Raw genomic sequence first — 15169 nt, 5'->3', positions numbered from 1 at the left:
GTGTCAAAATCAATTATAAACCTAAAAACATGAATTGAACAATAATTTATCCTATAATTCTTGGATAAATTTTTAGAAAAGGATAATTAAAAATATGAATTAAAAACTAGGAAATAGTAGTTTATAAGATAACTGTAATTTTAAGTTTATAATTAGCTTTGACATATATAAAAATGTTTGGATATTTTAAAAAAATTATAATTTTAAATTTATAATTGATTTTAACATGTAATAGTAATATTTGAATATATTTTTGTAAAATCATAATTTTACTTGATTTTCAATTTTACTTTTCAGTTTTAACTGAAATCAATCATATTAATTAATTTTATATACTTAATAACATAATTAATTATTTTTTCATAATTAAATATATTTAACTGAAATCCACAGCCAACCGCGCCTTGCACTGATTTTTACTTTTCAATTATATGGCCAAATGCCCAAATGCAAGTTTTTCCTTTTTAAGTCGCATGGCAAAACCGGCAGTTAGACCGCCAGGAGTAGAGTGTATTCAATATGCCAATTTATTCCTCATGTAAGTCGTTAACCGAAGCAATCGATTTCTCATCAGACCTGTTTTTTTCCCTTATCTTTATAACATGGACCTCCAGTTTTGACAAAATCCCTATGTCTGTCCCCCTCCCTCCCACCTCCTGCGGACGCAAATGCTTGATTGCCCCTCGATTTTTTTTCCCGTCTGCTTTCTGAAGATTTAATCGCAGAACGACCTCGGGATTTCTCTCCTCCGGCATGGCCGCTGTGTCCGATGACGCCACTAGTATATGTGCTCACTGGTAAACATAGATTTTTTTTTTCCGGTCTGCTTACATGCCTTCCTGAAATTAGTTGACGAATTTGTGATTTGCTTCCTTCTGAATTTTGAGCTAAAATCACTTAATTTGATGGAAATTTCGGGAATACTCGCTTCATGGGTTGTGTGCCTCTAAATCTGCAGTGGCCCTTAGGACAGTTTTACATAACTATCAAGGCGGTTGGAAAACTGCAATTTGACTTGAAGGATCGCCTGACGGCTATGAACTTTTGCTTCCGTATATTTGTTGGCCTATTTTTGCGATGTCGTTGTATGATTCAAGAATTTTTTTAAGATTTTCTTCTCCTATACGTGGTTTATTGCATCGAAGTGTAGTTGTTTGTGTTCTGATTGCCTTTGTCCAGAAATTGTTGATGAATTGCTTTGTAATGTTACAGTGATCGTGCTATCCCTGCTGTCAATATTGCTCTGCATTACGCCCATTGCTTCCGGAACCTTGAAAAATGCACAATTTGTGGTGATATGATTCCAAAAAGAAACTCCAAGGATCACTTTTTAAACACACATGCACGGGTATGTAAATTTTTGTCCTTTTTCTCTTTTCTTTCTGATTCAAATTCAAAGGAAGTGGTGGAAAAATCAATGACGGTCATGTTATGTGGAGATAAAGTAAAATGGGGGGAATAGGAAGACAAGAGTTGGTGTGTACGTCAAAGTGTAGACAGGGATCTGTCTCATGTTAGGCTGGGATTTGCAAGGTAAATGACCTGAATCTTGATTTGGCTGCTACCAGTTCAAAAATCGAAGTCTTGGTGGAAGTTCGTGGCTGATTTGTAACTTGACCAAAATTTGTAAATAGGCTTGTCACTTTGAAAATGGATGCAATTAGCCATTAAATGCACTGGGTGTGGGTTTGATGGTGCACAGGTTTAAAAAGGGTTTAAATGTTATTGATAGGCAACATGAACCCAGGGCCTTGAAGTATTATCATTCTGGATCCACTATAGAAGGGCAACTTGTTAATCTCTTGTCCATGATTGCCACACTTTCATGGTCAAATGTGTAGCTCTTGAAGTAATAGCTGCACAACAAACTTCTTCCAAAAATTCTCTTCTGAAAAGACCATTGCTACCTTCCCTTCCTCTTCAATACATGATCTCAAAGATCAAGTCCCCACATCCTGTACGCCCCTTTGTGTTGATCCAATGAGAGGCTTATGCACCTCTCTGTTGCTCCATTCTCTTTCCTCTTCCACACACAATCTCACGGGCATGGCCTCTGTTCTGGACACTAATAGCTGGGGACTTGCCTTTTTTTTCCCCATCCATTTTCCTCGTTGTTGTTTGAATTGTCTGATGGGGTTTTTTGGGTACTATATTGGGTTCTTTGGTGGGAATATCAGGATGGGTGATGATAATTCAGCAGGTTCCCTTTCATTGGGGCAGAGGCCTGTATATTTAAGGATTTGATGGAGGTTTCCTGAAGGCAGTCTAACCGGCTAAGTACATAGTGTTGGGCTGCTTGAATGCCAGAGCAGATCACTACAATAGTCAATAGAACAGCTTATAGATAAAACTCTTGATAATTCTATTTTAGTCAAGAGCTCCTCAACTTATCTTGGTGGTTGGTGACAGTGTCTTCTTGCTTCAAGTTCCTTATCTCCATCATGGCACCCACCTTAGTCACATCACTGAAATTGTTATGTTCTTGAAATACTCTTCCCAGCATCTTCTTAATGAAATTTGAGTGCCCCAGCAATGCTTTCGTTTTGAGGTGTAAGCAAAGTAACTGAATCTTCAAGTCTGCTGGGGTGTGTCAATGTTAATAATCTCTTGGCATCAGGGACCAATCCACAGAAATCACTATCATTGAATTTATGGAGCTCAATTCGACATTGTTTTTTTGGAAACAAATAGTTGTTACCATGGAAGATCCAGTTGAATGATCTGAATTAAGGACCATTGGCCATTGCTATCTTGTTTGTGCTGGATGCAGTACCTCGACCTTGGCTACAAATGTTTGTCAACATCCGTGTAATTTTTGCAGCCGAATTGACAATGAAACCTTTGATATGTCAGACTGACTGAAAAATCTTTTTCACCTTAGCAATGTTCTACTTGAAGTTTGTCGTGCTCCTCTTCGTGTACATGTGTTTTGCTCCAAGAACTGCTCAAGTGATACCGTGAATCTTGTGATCAATATTTAATCACAAGAGTTGATCTGATGCTAGAGTCATACTGAGGAAACTAGAAAATGCTTGTTAATGCATCATCAACTCCTTATTATGGAGAATTCTCAATTCATAGGCTAAGGGGAGTATCATCAAGTTAGTTATTCTCAACTAATCCCCTCCTAACTAACTAAATAACTATTTCTGTTACAGCTAAGCTAACTATGTCATGTGCGGAGTTATTGCCTTGTTGGTCCAGCCGTTTGTGATGGTATCATGTAACATAATATCTAGCTTTGGATCCTTAAAGATTAGAGCTTTTGGAATGAGGACACCCATCATCAAAGGGGAAAAAAAGAAATAAAGAACTTGGAATGGAGGCTTACTGGATATATGAGTCATCTGGTCATTCTTTTTAACAATAAAAGAGACGGAGAAGCTTGCTACGTGTCACCCCACCCCCAAATCTTCAATGCAGGCATCCTGGCTCTCTTGTTGCACCAAAGCAGTTCTTGATGTTAGATGTGCGTCTCATTTTCATGTTACTAGTTTTCCAAGAGAGTTGTTCATTGTGCAGGCTGCCTGTTCAATGTGCCATAAGATAATGGAGCGCAATATGTTAGAAATCCACATAGGTGAAAGCTGCCCACAGAGAATTGTCACTTGTGAGTTCTGTGAGTTCCCATTACCAGCAGTTGATCTGGCTGAGCATCAGGTATGTTCACCAACAACAAATTTAGAGGTTGTATCTCTCCATGTTGTTGCATATGCACTTTCGCGCTAATCTTAGTATGATCTTCATATTTCTCAGGAAGTATGTGGCAACCGAACAGAACTTTGTCAACTTTGTAACGGATATGTTAGGCTCTGTGAAAGATACAACCATGAAGCCAGGTGCACTAGCATCCCAGATAATATCATGGGATCTTCAAGGTAGGAAATATCATCATTTAATTTCATTCTTGTTGGTTGTTATCAAATTTTCCTTTTATTTGATTTTTAGACCTAAAAATAACCAGTACTTCCTAAATTAAACCCGTTGTGTTTATGGTTATTATTATAACAGGGTTAAGTTTTTTTTTTTGGTCTCTTAACTTTACCCGAAGGGTCATTAAGTATCATAAACTTAATTATGAGTCGACTTTGTCATTTAATGTCAAAGATTTCCTTCTTTATCACTTTGCTGTTTTCTCATCATCTCTTCGCTGTCAATGAGCCTCACATTACATTTTTTAAATATTATTTTATTATAAAATATTTGAGTTGAGGTTGTCTACTGATCTTTTGAGTAAAAATTGAAGGGTAAAAACGACTCTTAATCCAATAAAAAATAGTTAAAAAATATTAGAAAATAATGAAACCTACTGATGACAAATAGATGTTAAGCATTTTTAACAAAAAGGTAATGAGAGAGGGTATTTATAACGTTAAAGGATGGAATTGATTCACAGTTAAGTTTAAAGTGTTCATTGATTTTTCGAGTAAAGTTGAGGGGCAAAATTGACCTGCAGCCCATTATGATATTGCAAGCAGTCTATTGCATGCGGTCTTTTGTATGCAGCTCATAAGCTTGGTAAGGTTACTTGGTTAGTGATTTATGTTAGGTAACCTCATTATGCGCATGAGTCCTTTGACCTGTTTGGGCAGTTGGGGCATTATTTCAAGCCTGAACATCACAGAGCGCAATTTTTAGAAGTTTAGCCTTTTGAGCTCTTTTGCCATTTCTTTTTTAACAGTGTCAGCATCCGCTGCTGCTTCAGTAACTTCATTTTAGGCCAGTGCTAGGAAATGTATGTATAAAAGAAGAGACAGCTAAATCATTTTGGACTCTTTTCGCACTTTTCTGGTCAAGCACAGCTCCCAGGAAAGTAACATGGAAATTCTAAACCTTATTTGGGGCAAAAGGCTGAGGAAGGTATTGTGAAAACCCAAGTTCATATGGATGGGAGATGGATGAGAGAGTAATGTCGGTGGCACGGACATGCAATATGAATGTTGAATTAATTACCATCTATTTGATATTTGATACACCTGTTCGATAAGTTCATCATATTTGAGAATATTTAGCCACATTTGTCTTTGATTTTCCCAGCCAAGTAAATGAGTTCGGAAAGGCTTGTTATAAATTTTTACAAGGTTAAGTGAATCTTCTGTTTTGGAAATCTATTATTAGTGAAGAAGGATACTTCCTTTTGGCATCCTGGGGCTGTGAAAACTTTCAATGCAACCTGTTGTGACTTGTGATGTTGACGAAAGGTACCTATTTCGTGTGATTGAACCATTTGCTTGTTATCTTGTCTGAAGGGATGCGAGGGCAAATGAAAGAGATGAAGATGCTAGAAGGCGACCGCGGAATGACTACTCAAAAAGACATCTTCTATTCACTGTAGCGGTTACTGGCATTGCTGTTTTAGTTGGATCTATTTGTTCCACAGGAAGACGGAGCACAGTGATTTGCGTTAGCCGCTGATTTTGAGCATGTTTTCTGGGGTTTGTAAATGTGCTTCAAATATGCATAATCTATTCGTATTTAGCAGAACTCATGAGATATTGAGATGTATACTTCGCTATTCTATTGCAGCACTTCGGCGCAAGCATAGACTGATCTAGCACAATAACCGATGAATTGATATTTTTGTTGATAGAATAAATTACGCTTTCTTTTTTTTTTTGGCCAATTAAATTACGCATTCCAATGCTGGATATTGAAGGGAAAGTATTTTAACACCATATTTGGGAGATTTTTTTTTTTTTTGGAATGGAATGGAATGGAATAGGATGAGATGGCTAAAAAATTTACCTCATTATTAATGAGTTTTTTTTTTTTTTTTAAGAATAATGGAGTGGCAAGTAAGGGTTTCTGAAAATTCTCATTTGCCATTCATAGCTCAATATTTTTTATATCTTAAATTGGGAGGTTAAAGATGGAGTGTTACAATATAATTATTTTATTTATAAAATGTCCTGTTTTAATAAAAAAAATTTATATGTTATTTTCATTCTTTATCCATCTCTGTTGCCAAGTGTCATCTCTACCCGATATCCAGCCTAATGTGTAGTTGGACATCAGGCTGCGCAATTGTCTCAAAAATATTTTTACAAGTATCTCTTGAAAAACATTTTAAAAAAGTTTTCCTTGAAAAAATATTGTTGTTGTTGTTATTTAAAATATATTCTTCATAAAATTAATATTAGAATCAAAAATAATTTTTTAAAAGTTTAGATGAACAACAATTATCAATTTTTTTACATAAATAGTAAGTTAAAAATAAATTTTAAATTTTGAAATATATTTAAAAATTGTAATGATAAAAATGTCTGAAAGATCATAAAAAAATATATTTTATGATAACTTTCAATAAAAAATAATGCCCTGAGATAAATATTATTTATCAAAAAATTTAAAAAAATCTTGCACATGTTTAAGCAAGTTAAAGTTTGATCCCTATTGATGCCTAACCCTATGTGCCTGAATGTTTCGAGTGGGGTCAGGCTGATTGGGCATTTAAGTATAGTGCATAGCCCTATCTCCTGTTATATTTCTCTCTCTCCTCCTGTCTCCTTTCAACACTATGATTATTGTATTTTCCTCTGGTATAACAAGAATGTTTGCTTACATAGCTCTATTACTTGCTTTATGTTTTTATTCTTAATTTTTGAGTATCTTGTTTGACCATTAATTCTACTTCTTCTTCTTCTTCTTATTATTATTTTGTTGCATAAATATTATAATTATTTAATGAGCATTATTATTTTCTTTAAATTTAACCACATAGGTAATATTGGAAGAAAATTTTTTAAACCATTTCATTCTATTCATTTCATGATAATGGTAATGTAAAACCATTTCTTGCCATCACAAAATTTTCAAACAATAAAAAATTTTATTATATTCCACTCAATTTCATTATTGATCATTCCTTTTCATTCAATCTTAAACTCCCCAACGCACCCTAATATTTTAATAAAATTATGATAATTAAAAAATCCATAATTCATGTCTAATAATAATGAAACTGTTTTGGGATTGCACTGTGTTATGATGACATGAGAATATTTCATTTTAACTTATCAAAAATAGTGTGGGGGGTAAAACTTGTCATTTAGGAAAGTGGTTGGGAATTTAAATCACCTAACATAATCATTTAGTTGCAAAATGTTTACTCGTTAATATCTTAGTGGAAATATTCTCTGCCATCAACTGACCTACTTTTTATGTCTAAAAAAGTAAAAATATTTCATTTTGGCCCTATCCAATGAGAATGTTTTTTAAAAAAAATAAAAAAATAAAAAAGAAACACGAGGGGATCACTTATTTGAAATCCTACAAGGAATCTCTCTCTCTCTCTCTCTCTCTCTCACACACACACAACCGAAGAGGAAAATTAAAAAGGAAAATTTCAGTCAAGGATCTTTGTCGGAATGTAATGAAAAAGAGAATTCTAAATTTTTTGAAATGTTATCGAAGGATCCGCACAGAATTTTTATTTAATTTGTGACAAAAATGATAAAATTATCCTCATTTAAATAAATTATTTATTTATTTTCATATTGTATGTTATTTATTTATTTATAAAATATTATTCGTTTCTTTACTTCACTTATTTGTAACTCTAATTTTATTTGATTTTATTTTGTATTGATTTCATGATAAGATGATTTATTTGTTTTCATACTATATGTTGTCTTATTATAAAACCAACACAGAATGAAATTAAATAAAATTATGATTATAAACAAGCGAAGTAAAGAAATGAATAATATTTTATAAATAAATGAATAACATAAACTATAAAAATAAATAATTTATTTATATTGTTTATTTAAATAAGAGTAATTTTATTATTTTTGTTATAAATTCAATAAAAATTCCGTACAAATTCTCCAGTGAAGTTTCAGGAAATTTGGAGTTCTCTTTTCTATTAAGGGTCCCTGACTGAAATTCTCACAATAAAAAATGCGATGACATGTTTTTATTTGAAAAATTATTTCCCATGGACTCGGTTATGCACACCTTACATGCCATCACTGTGTTGTGTAGTGTTCCTGCCGCTTTCTGTTACGCTATCACTGCTTCTACAACCGGGACATCACCATACTTTCTGCGGCGTCTGTGGCTCCGTTTTCTTCAACTTTCCTTTTAACAAATCATGAAAGGTATTAATTTCTTGGCGAATTTACCCCCTCGCTCCCTGTAATTTCTGGCCATTTCTTTTGGTTGTTAAAATCACCTAATTTAATTCAATTGTAATTGAATCATTGTCTAGCAAGTTAAATGGAGATTTCAACTATTTATTTCACGTGACAAGGAAAGAATCATGGACCACCTTTTTTAGCTTCATGTTTTTGTTGAGAGAGGAAAGCGAAATTCATGAAAGATACCGATATAGCTGGAAGACGAAGCGTAAATATATATTGAAAATCGTTTTTCTTTCTTCTATATGGCAATTTTTATTGCATCACATTGTCATGCATTGAAAATTCACGTGGAAGAGAAGTGATCGGTCGATCGATTCTCTTATCTTATGAAATTGTTTCCTTTAAATTCTGCTGGAACTCTAGACCTAGACTTGATAATTTTACTGATCACAGCAAGTTAGTAAAGACAAGCAACGACACAACATGTCGATCCCAGGGGTCCGATGGCACCTTCAAGGTAGTCATGTAAGTTGATTTCTACATTTTCTTTTGTTTCTTATTCTATTTTTCCATTGTAGAATCTAGGTTTTAAATAAAAAAGACTTTTTTTAAGTTGTGTGCAATTTATACCTTTATACTGCACAGGACACTTCTAAAGATTTGATTTCATTAGATTTTATTTCAGCCAAAACGGAACTTCTCATGAGCAACGCGTCTCAGGTCATATTGTTGTTTCATGTGCATATTTTGACTTACGTGCAGGTGGTGATGGATAATGGCATACTCCAAGTTACCTTATCAAACCCTGAGGGAATTGTTACTGGGATTCGATATAACGGTGTTGACAATTTGCTTGAGGTCCTTAACAAGGAGACTAATAGAGGGTATGCGGTCTGAATATTTGGTTGCTAAACAAAATTTTATTTCTCTTGTATAGAACAGTGAGCTCTAACCTTCATGTTATGAAAAGGAGACTGAAAGATTATGTAAAAATCAAGGGTAGTTGACATACGTTGAGCTGGAAGTCTGATCTTGCATTCAATTTAATAACCAGGTACTGGGACCTTGTTTGGAGTGCACCAGGAAGCAAAGGAATCTTTGATGTGTACGGCAATGCTTGTCACTCTTGCCCTGGAAATCTATGAAATTTTCAATCAAGTCAAATTCTTCAGAAAGAAGTATCAAAACACCCCCGATTAAAATGGGAGCCCCCCCCCCCCAAAAAAAAAGTCACACCAGAGTAGAACTAAAATTGGTTCCCAAACTCCTCTCTCTTAGATTGTGTCCCTTCAAAAATCCGAAGCTTTCATTCTTGCTTAAAATGACTATGTGCAAACTAAATGCGAAGCTTTCATTTATGATCCAGGATAAAAGGAACATGTTTTAAAGTTATAGTTCAAAACGAGGAACAGGTGGAGCTTTCATTCACACGAATGTGGGATCCTTCTCTTGAGGGAAAGTTTGTTCCCTTAAATATTGATAAAAGGTCCTTGCTCTGATTATGTGTATCATTTCCTTTTTATTGAAATGCTAACTTAAGGATTAATATTTGCTTGTGGTGAATTTCAGATTTATAATGCGCCGTGGTTCATCAGGCTTCTACTCTTATGCAATATATGAGCACTTAGCTGGATGGCCAGATTTTGACATTGGTGAAACGAGGATTACTTTCAAGCTGAGAAAAGACAAGTATATAAAAATTTGTCTTTATATGCTTTACAACCCACACTGTGTAATAAAAAAAATGGATTATATTTATACAAAAAGAGGATTATAAAAGAGAATACAGTTTTAAGAAAATAGCGTCTCTGATTCTTGACTTGTTTTGTTATTTTGTATGCTCAAATAGACTTTACGGACCTTTCTTTGTTTAAAATTTAACTGCTAAATAATGCTATAAAAGTTGGAGATAGTTTGGCAAGAAAAACAACAATTTTATTATACAATTCTAGGGGCAGAATTTATGTTAGCACTTTTCTCTGTAACTTATGTTCATGATGATAACATTTCAAAGATGAGCAAAGGTGACCACATGAGACAATAAGCAATCTGTCTTTATTATAAAGTTTTAGATGTTCAACCAATTTAACAAATGAGTTTGTAGGTTCAATTACATGGCTATAGAAGACAATAGGCAAAGGATTATGCCTCTTCCAGATGATCGGTTACCAGGAAGATGCCAGCCCTTGGCCTACCCAGAAGCTGTCCTGCTAGTCAATCCCAAAAATCCACAACTCAAAGGCGAGGTGCTTGTTGCAATGATTTGTTTCTTTTGTCATCTTAAATTGTGAAATAGTATATTTTAAGACTTTATATTGAAGTATATGTTGGTGGAACCGGCAAGTTGAGTTCTAAGGGGCCACCAAGATCATTTTCATTAGCTTATGAAAAAGATATGAAGAAAGTTTGCTTTTCATTGATTCAGTGCCTGTGAAGTGATCCATGGTGTTTTGATATGACTCCTTGATGCACAGGTGGATGACAAGTATCAATATTCATGTAAAAACATAGATAATCAAGTTCATGGGTGGATATCTTTCAACCCACCAGTGGGATTCTGGCAGATCACGCCCAGTGATGAGTTTCGTTCTGGTGGACCCCTCAAGCAGAATTTGACCTCACATGTTGGCCCTACCACACTTGCTGTAAGTGAATGATCTTAGACAATTATGACATTTTCCCCACTTGGCTTGCCAACTGAGTGCCACCACAAGTTGAGATTATGTGATCTTATCTGATTAGAATGTCATAACATAATGTACATTGGCATCATCAGATGTTTCTTAGTTCACACTATGCTGGACAAGATTTAGATCCCAAATTTAGAGGTGGTGAACCATGGAAGAAGGTTTTTGGTCCTGTCTTTATTTATCTCAACTCTGGATCAATTGGTGATGACACACTTTGGCTGTGGGAGGATGCTAAAATTCAGGTTTGCCATGGAACTCTTGCACTCGTCTTGTGATGGGATAGATAGAGTGGTTTTGAATGGTGAGGTTTTGAGATAGACTAATGGGAATGAATATTCAGATGACAACTGAAGTCGAAAGTTGGCCATATTTTTTCCCAGCTTCAGAGGATTTTTTGAAGTCAGATCAACGGGGTAATGTTAGTGGTAGGCTACTTGTGTTAGACAGGTAAGCAGTCGGTATAGCCTTAGTCTGTTATCTAAAACTACCCCCCCCTTTATATAAGATTTTTGGGTGAGTTTGTGTGGTTGGCATTCTCACTTGGTTTTACTTCTTGAAAATTTTCAAACTTATAGCTACAGTTATCATCTATTCACAACATTCATGATTTTCTTACAATAAAAAAATCTGTAAGGATCAAGGATTTTTTTTTTATTTACTGAGTTGAATGAGGAACGTAAATCAATTAATGAGCTGCAGCAGGACTGTGGTTGCTCTTTTATACTTGTATGGGTAGCTGGATTAAAACTATTCTAATTTTATCTCTAGGTGCATCAGCTCAGATTTGATGCCAGCAAATGGTGCTTATGTTGGTCTTGCCCCACCAGGAGAGGCAGGGTCTTGGCAAAGAGAATGCAAGGTTTTCATTACTCCTCTCATTTATTGAAACCTACTACTCCCTCCGTCCCAAATTATATGACACTTTTAGACAAAATTACAAATACCAATAAAGTTTATTAAATGTACTTTTACAACCTTACTTTTTTAAGACAAAAATATAAACTTTTAATAATGCTTTTCATTTAATATTCTATTGATGAAAGAATATTAAAAAGAGAGAATATATGGAAAGGGTAATATTGAAAAAGTAGCATTAATGAAACTTTATTTTTATCAAAGTGTCTTATATTTTGGGGTGCCGAATTTTCTCGAAAAGTGTCTTATAATTTGAGACAGAAGTAGTAGTTTAGTTACATGAATAGTATGTAGGTTGCGCTCCATTTTATTCTCTCCTGGTGAGGGTGGAGGAATCACACTTTTTTTAATCCCTTTAAAAAAGAGGGATTCTGTGGATTGCATTACTTACTTTTACTTGCTGCATGAATTCGTTAGATTACAGACTAAATTGAACTAGAAAACAATCCTTTGCAGCGTCTTACAGAGTATATTATTGGTTCTTTGGATCAAGCTTCTGAAAAGAGCTATCATTTTGTAGTATTGCACAGATTGTGGCAACCTTGCAAACGAAGGCATTTCTTTTCGAAAACATATATCATATAAAACAAAGTTCTAAGAGGAAAATAGTTATTGGAAGTTACCTTTATTTAAGATTTAAGGGACAATTGACCAGAAGGATACTACTTTGGAGTGCCCAAAAATGCCCCTTTTCGGATGATATTTTAACTTTTGCATCTTGTCAGGACTATCAATTCTGGACCAGAGCAGATGAGAATGGATTTTTTGCCATTAAGAATGTACGTCCAGGGGACTACAACCTTTATGCTTGGGTCCCTGGTTTTGTCGGAGACTACAGATTTGATGATCCGATGAAGATAGATTCAGGTGTTGCATCCTCAGCTTGTTGAAATTGAGATCATTTATCATCAGATGGTCAACATGCACTTACTGTAAATTGTAATGCAGGTTCCTATATCGAAGTGGGTGAAATTGTGTATGAGGCCCCAAGAGATGGACCCACGTTGTGGGAAATAGGCATTCCTGATAGATCTGCTGCAGAATTTTACATTCCTGATCCAAATCCACATCTCATTAATAGGCTTTTTGTCAACCACCCAGACAGGTTAGCTCATTACTGTGGTGGGGTGATCAAATTCCATTTATTCTTTCGTTGCTGAAATAATAGGTGAGCCTCATGCATTGCATGGAGTCTGAGCTGTACTGCTCGTAACTATAAATAGTATGACTTACTATTTTTTTTTAATTTTATATTGATATTAATTTGTTTTGCACACTTTTGAATTTATGCTACATGCAACATGAAGATTTTTTTAATCCCTCTTCTCCCAACTGAGCCTTCTTAAAGGATTGGTTAAAATGCTTTGGTTTCAGATGCTTTTTGTCTTATTTCTTTTCTACAACTGGTAGGTTCAGGCAGTATGGATTGTGGGACAGGTACACAGAACTGTATCCTGATGCTGATTTGATTTACACAGTTGGTGCTAGTGATTATTCGAAAGACTGGTTTTTCGCTCAGGTTCCCAGGTTTGAGCCTCCAAACATTCATGTTTTTTTTTTGGGAACAAAATGGCTGGATATCATGTAATACCTGCTTCTTGCCACCTTATGTTATACAAGTACATACCATGGACTAATTTTTCAAGCCTTTGCAACTGCAGAAAAAAAGAGGATAACACTCTTCAAGGAACAACTTGGCAAATTAAGTTTGAACTCAATAATGTTGCTCGGGGAAGTACATATAAACTAAGAGTTGCAATTGCGTCTGCAACATTAGCCGAAGTGCAGGTAATTGTCTCTTACTCTCTACCACACCCACACACACACAAAGGGATTTCTTGTCTGGTTCTGGTGCAAAATACTGATAAAATTTTACGTTAAACTATATACATGGTTCTGTGAAGATTCGAGTAAATGATCCAAATGCAAAGCGTCCCCTATTTACCACTGGATTAATAGGAAGGGACAACTCAATTGCAAGACATGGGATTCACGGGCTCTATCGGCTGTACAATGTGAATGTACCAGGTGTTACTCTTGTTGATGGCAGAAACACTATATTTTTAACCCAACCAAGATGCAACAGCCCTTTCCAGGGGATCATCTACGATTATATTCGTTTGGAAGGTCCTCCTTGTTTTTAAAGAATAACTTCAATATCCTTTTACGCTAAACATAAGGACAGAAATACATTTGGTGCAAAATTGTGGGGCGTATACATCACCTTGGAATGCCAGTCATTGGTAGTGTTATATTCTATTATCAATCATTTCTTGTACTCAGTCTTGTGACTTGAATTATAAAGACAGGAACCGTAGCATACATTATCATGCACACATAATTTATGTACAGCCACACTTTTGCAGACATCTTCCATTTTACTTTAGTGATGTTAGAATTTCTTTTTTTTCCCCCTTCCTTTTATGTGCAAACTCACAAAATGCTATATCTAGGTAAAATGGGTAAAATGGATATTCCTGTAATGACTTGAATAGCAAAAGACTGCTTAGATTACGTTTTCTTTTTGGTTCATGGTTGATAGATTTGAATTATATTTTTCACAATTACATCACATCTAGTTAGGCCCTTTTTTAAAAAGAAAAAAAAAAGGAGGAGGACCACTCCTAGTTCCTTTGCTTGAGGTAAACTTTCATGTAATGAATTATGGCAAATACAGTTATGGGCTGTGGCTCGGTTGTCATGTGCTTAGCTATTCTCTTTGTTAGTTACAGATGCATACAAGCTATTGGCTGCAATGCTGATTAAGGGGTTATGAAGATGGGGTAAGATTTTTATACTTAATCTTATATACTTAAAATACTTATATCAAATCAAATCATGACATATGGATCTCAATATATTAATTTAATTAATAATAAGAATTTATTATAGAAAAAATAATCTATAAATAATCCACATGTCTTGATTTAATTGGATACAAGCATTTTAAATATATAAGTCTAACTGTATAAGTTTTCTCCGTGTAAGAAGCTCTCCTGCAAGCTAGAACAAACTGATTTGTTCCAACTGCTCTTGGATAAGGCTAACGGTTATATAAGCATCAGTTCTATTTCATTCGATAACGCTAAGAAGGCTACTAACTAATGTTATTAACAATTATTGACTAATTTCCAATGAATAATAAATAAAACTTAATTTTCCTTGCTATCAGATTGAGCCCAACGAGTGCACCTTGGTTTCCATGCACCTCTGTTTCGTAAAAGAAAACTTGCGAGCTCAATATACTCGTTTGGTAATTAAGGAGCAACTTGGTGAACCTTAACATTATAATTTGTCAGCGTTTGATGATTTCCTTGGATCTGAATGAAAAGTCAATTCCCATGAGTTCTTTGACCAAGCGACGTTGCGGCTTAACTCTCTCAAGTCTCAATCAACTAAACGAGGGGAAACCAAAACAAGTAAAGAAGAGAAAAAGGAAAAAGAAAAGCCGTCTCATATTTTTAATCTGCTGCTTCACTT

General features: G+C 34.8%; 2 protein-coding genes across 5 annotated transcripts; both read left to right on the top strand.

Annotated features, from left to right (window-relative positions):
• The first annotated feature begins 497 nt into the window (after nucleotides 1-497).
• LOC129294665 (uncharacterized) lies at nucleotides 498-5614 on the top strand. The gene is given in 6 exon segments (XM_054933120.1): nucleotides 498-797; nucleotides 1213-1348; nucleotides 3523-3660; nucleotides 3757-3878; nucleotides 5250-5365; nucleotides 5368-5614. Coding segments are annotated over 6 exon segments (597 nt in total). The 5' UTR covers nucleotides 498-753; the 3' UTR covers nucleotides 5409-5614.
• Nucleotides 5615-7935: 2321 nt separating this feature from the next.
• On the top strand, nucleotides 7936-14090 carry LOC129294686 (uncharacterized). Of its 4 annotated transcripts, none has more exons than XM_054933144.1 (16): nucleotides 7936-8103; nucleotides 8500-8609; nucleotides 8847-8968; nucleotides 9139-9189; nucleotides 9451-9570; nucleotides 9654-9773; nucleotides 10189-10330; nucleotides 10559-10729; nucleotides 10861-11016; nucleotides 11115-11221; nucleotides 11543-11633; nucleotides 12415-12556; nucleotides 12638-12794; nucleotides 13106-13216; nucleotides 13351-13477; nucleotides 13594-14090. In XM_054933144.1, exons 2-16 carry the CDS (start codon nucleotides 8568-8570, stop codon nucleotides 13831-13833), a joined length of 1899 nt encoding a protein of 632 aa, XP_054789119.1. In that variant the 5' UTR covers nucleotides 7936-8103; nucleotides 8500-8567; the 3' UTR covers nucleotides 13834-14090. The 4 variants fall into 4 exon arrangements, with proteins under 4 accessions (XP_054789119.1, XP_054789120.1, XP_054789118.1 ...); XM_054933145.1 differs by having other exon boundaries at nucleotides 7938-8102; nucleotides 8538-8601; nucleotides 13100-13216; XM_054933143.1 differs by having other exon boundaries at nucleotides 7938-8103; nucleotides 13100-13216.
• Nucleotides 14091-15169: the final 1079 nt, after the last annotated feature.

Source organism: Prosopis cineraria, unplaced genomic scaffold, assembly GCF_029017545.1.
Source record: "Prosopis cineraria cultivar Desert tree isolate PC_DT_omini unplaced genomic scaffold, ASM2901754v1 PC15, whole genome shotgun sequence".
NCBI classification, from domain to species: domain Eukaryota; kingdom Viridiplantae; phylum Streptophyta; class Magnoliopsida; order Fabales; family Fabaceae; genus Prosopis; species Prosopis cineraria.
The sequence above is the reverse complement of the archived record's forward strand: the minus strand, read 5'-3'. Positions and strand labels throughout refer to the sequence as shown.

Excerpts from the sequence above, each read along its gene's own strand:
- LOC129294686 (XM_054933143.1), top strand. The coding sequence starts at position 8,568 with ATGTCGATCCCAGGGGTCCGATGGCACCTTCAAGGTAGTCAT. Across the intron at positions 8,610-8,846 it reads GGCACCTTCAAGGTAGTCAT|GTGGTGATGGATAATGGCAT; the intron begins GTAAGTTGATTT and ends ACTTACGTGCAG. Across the intron at positions 9,190-9,450 it reads AGCAAAGGAATCTTTGATGT|GATAAAAGGAACATGTTTTA; the intron begins GTACGGCAATGC and ends TTTATGATCCAG.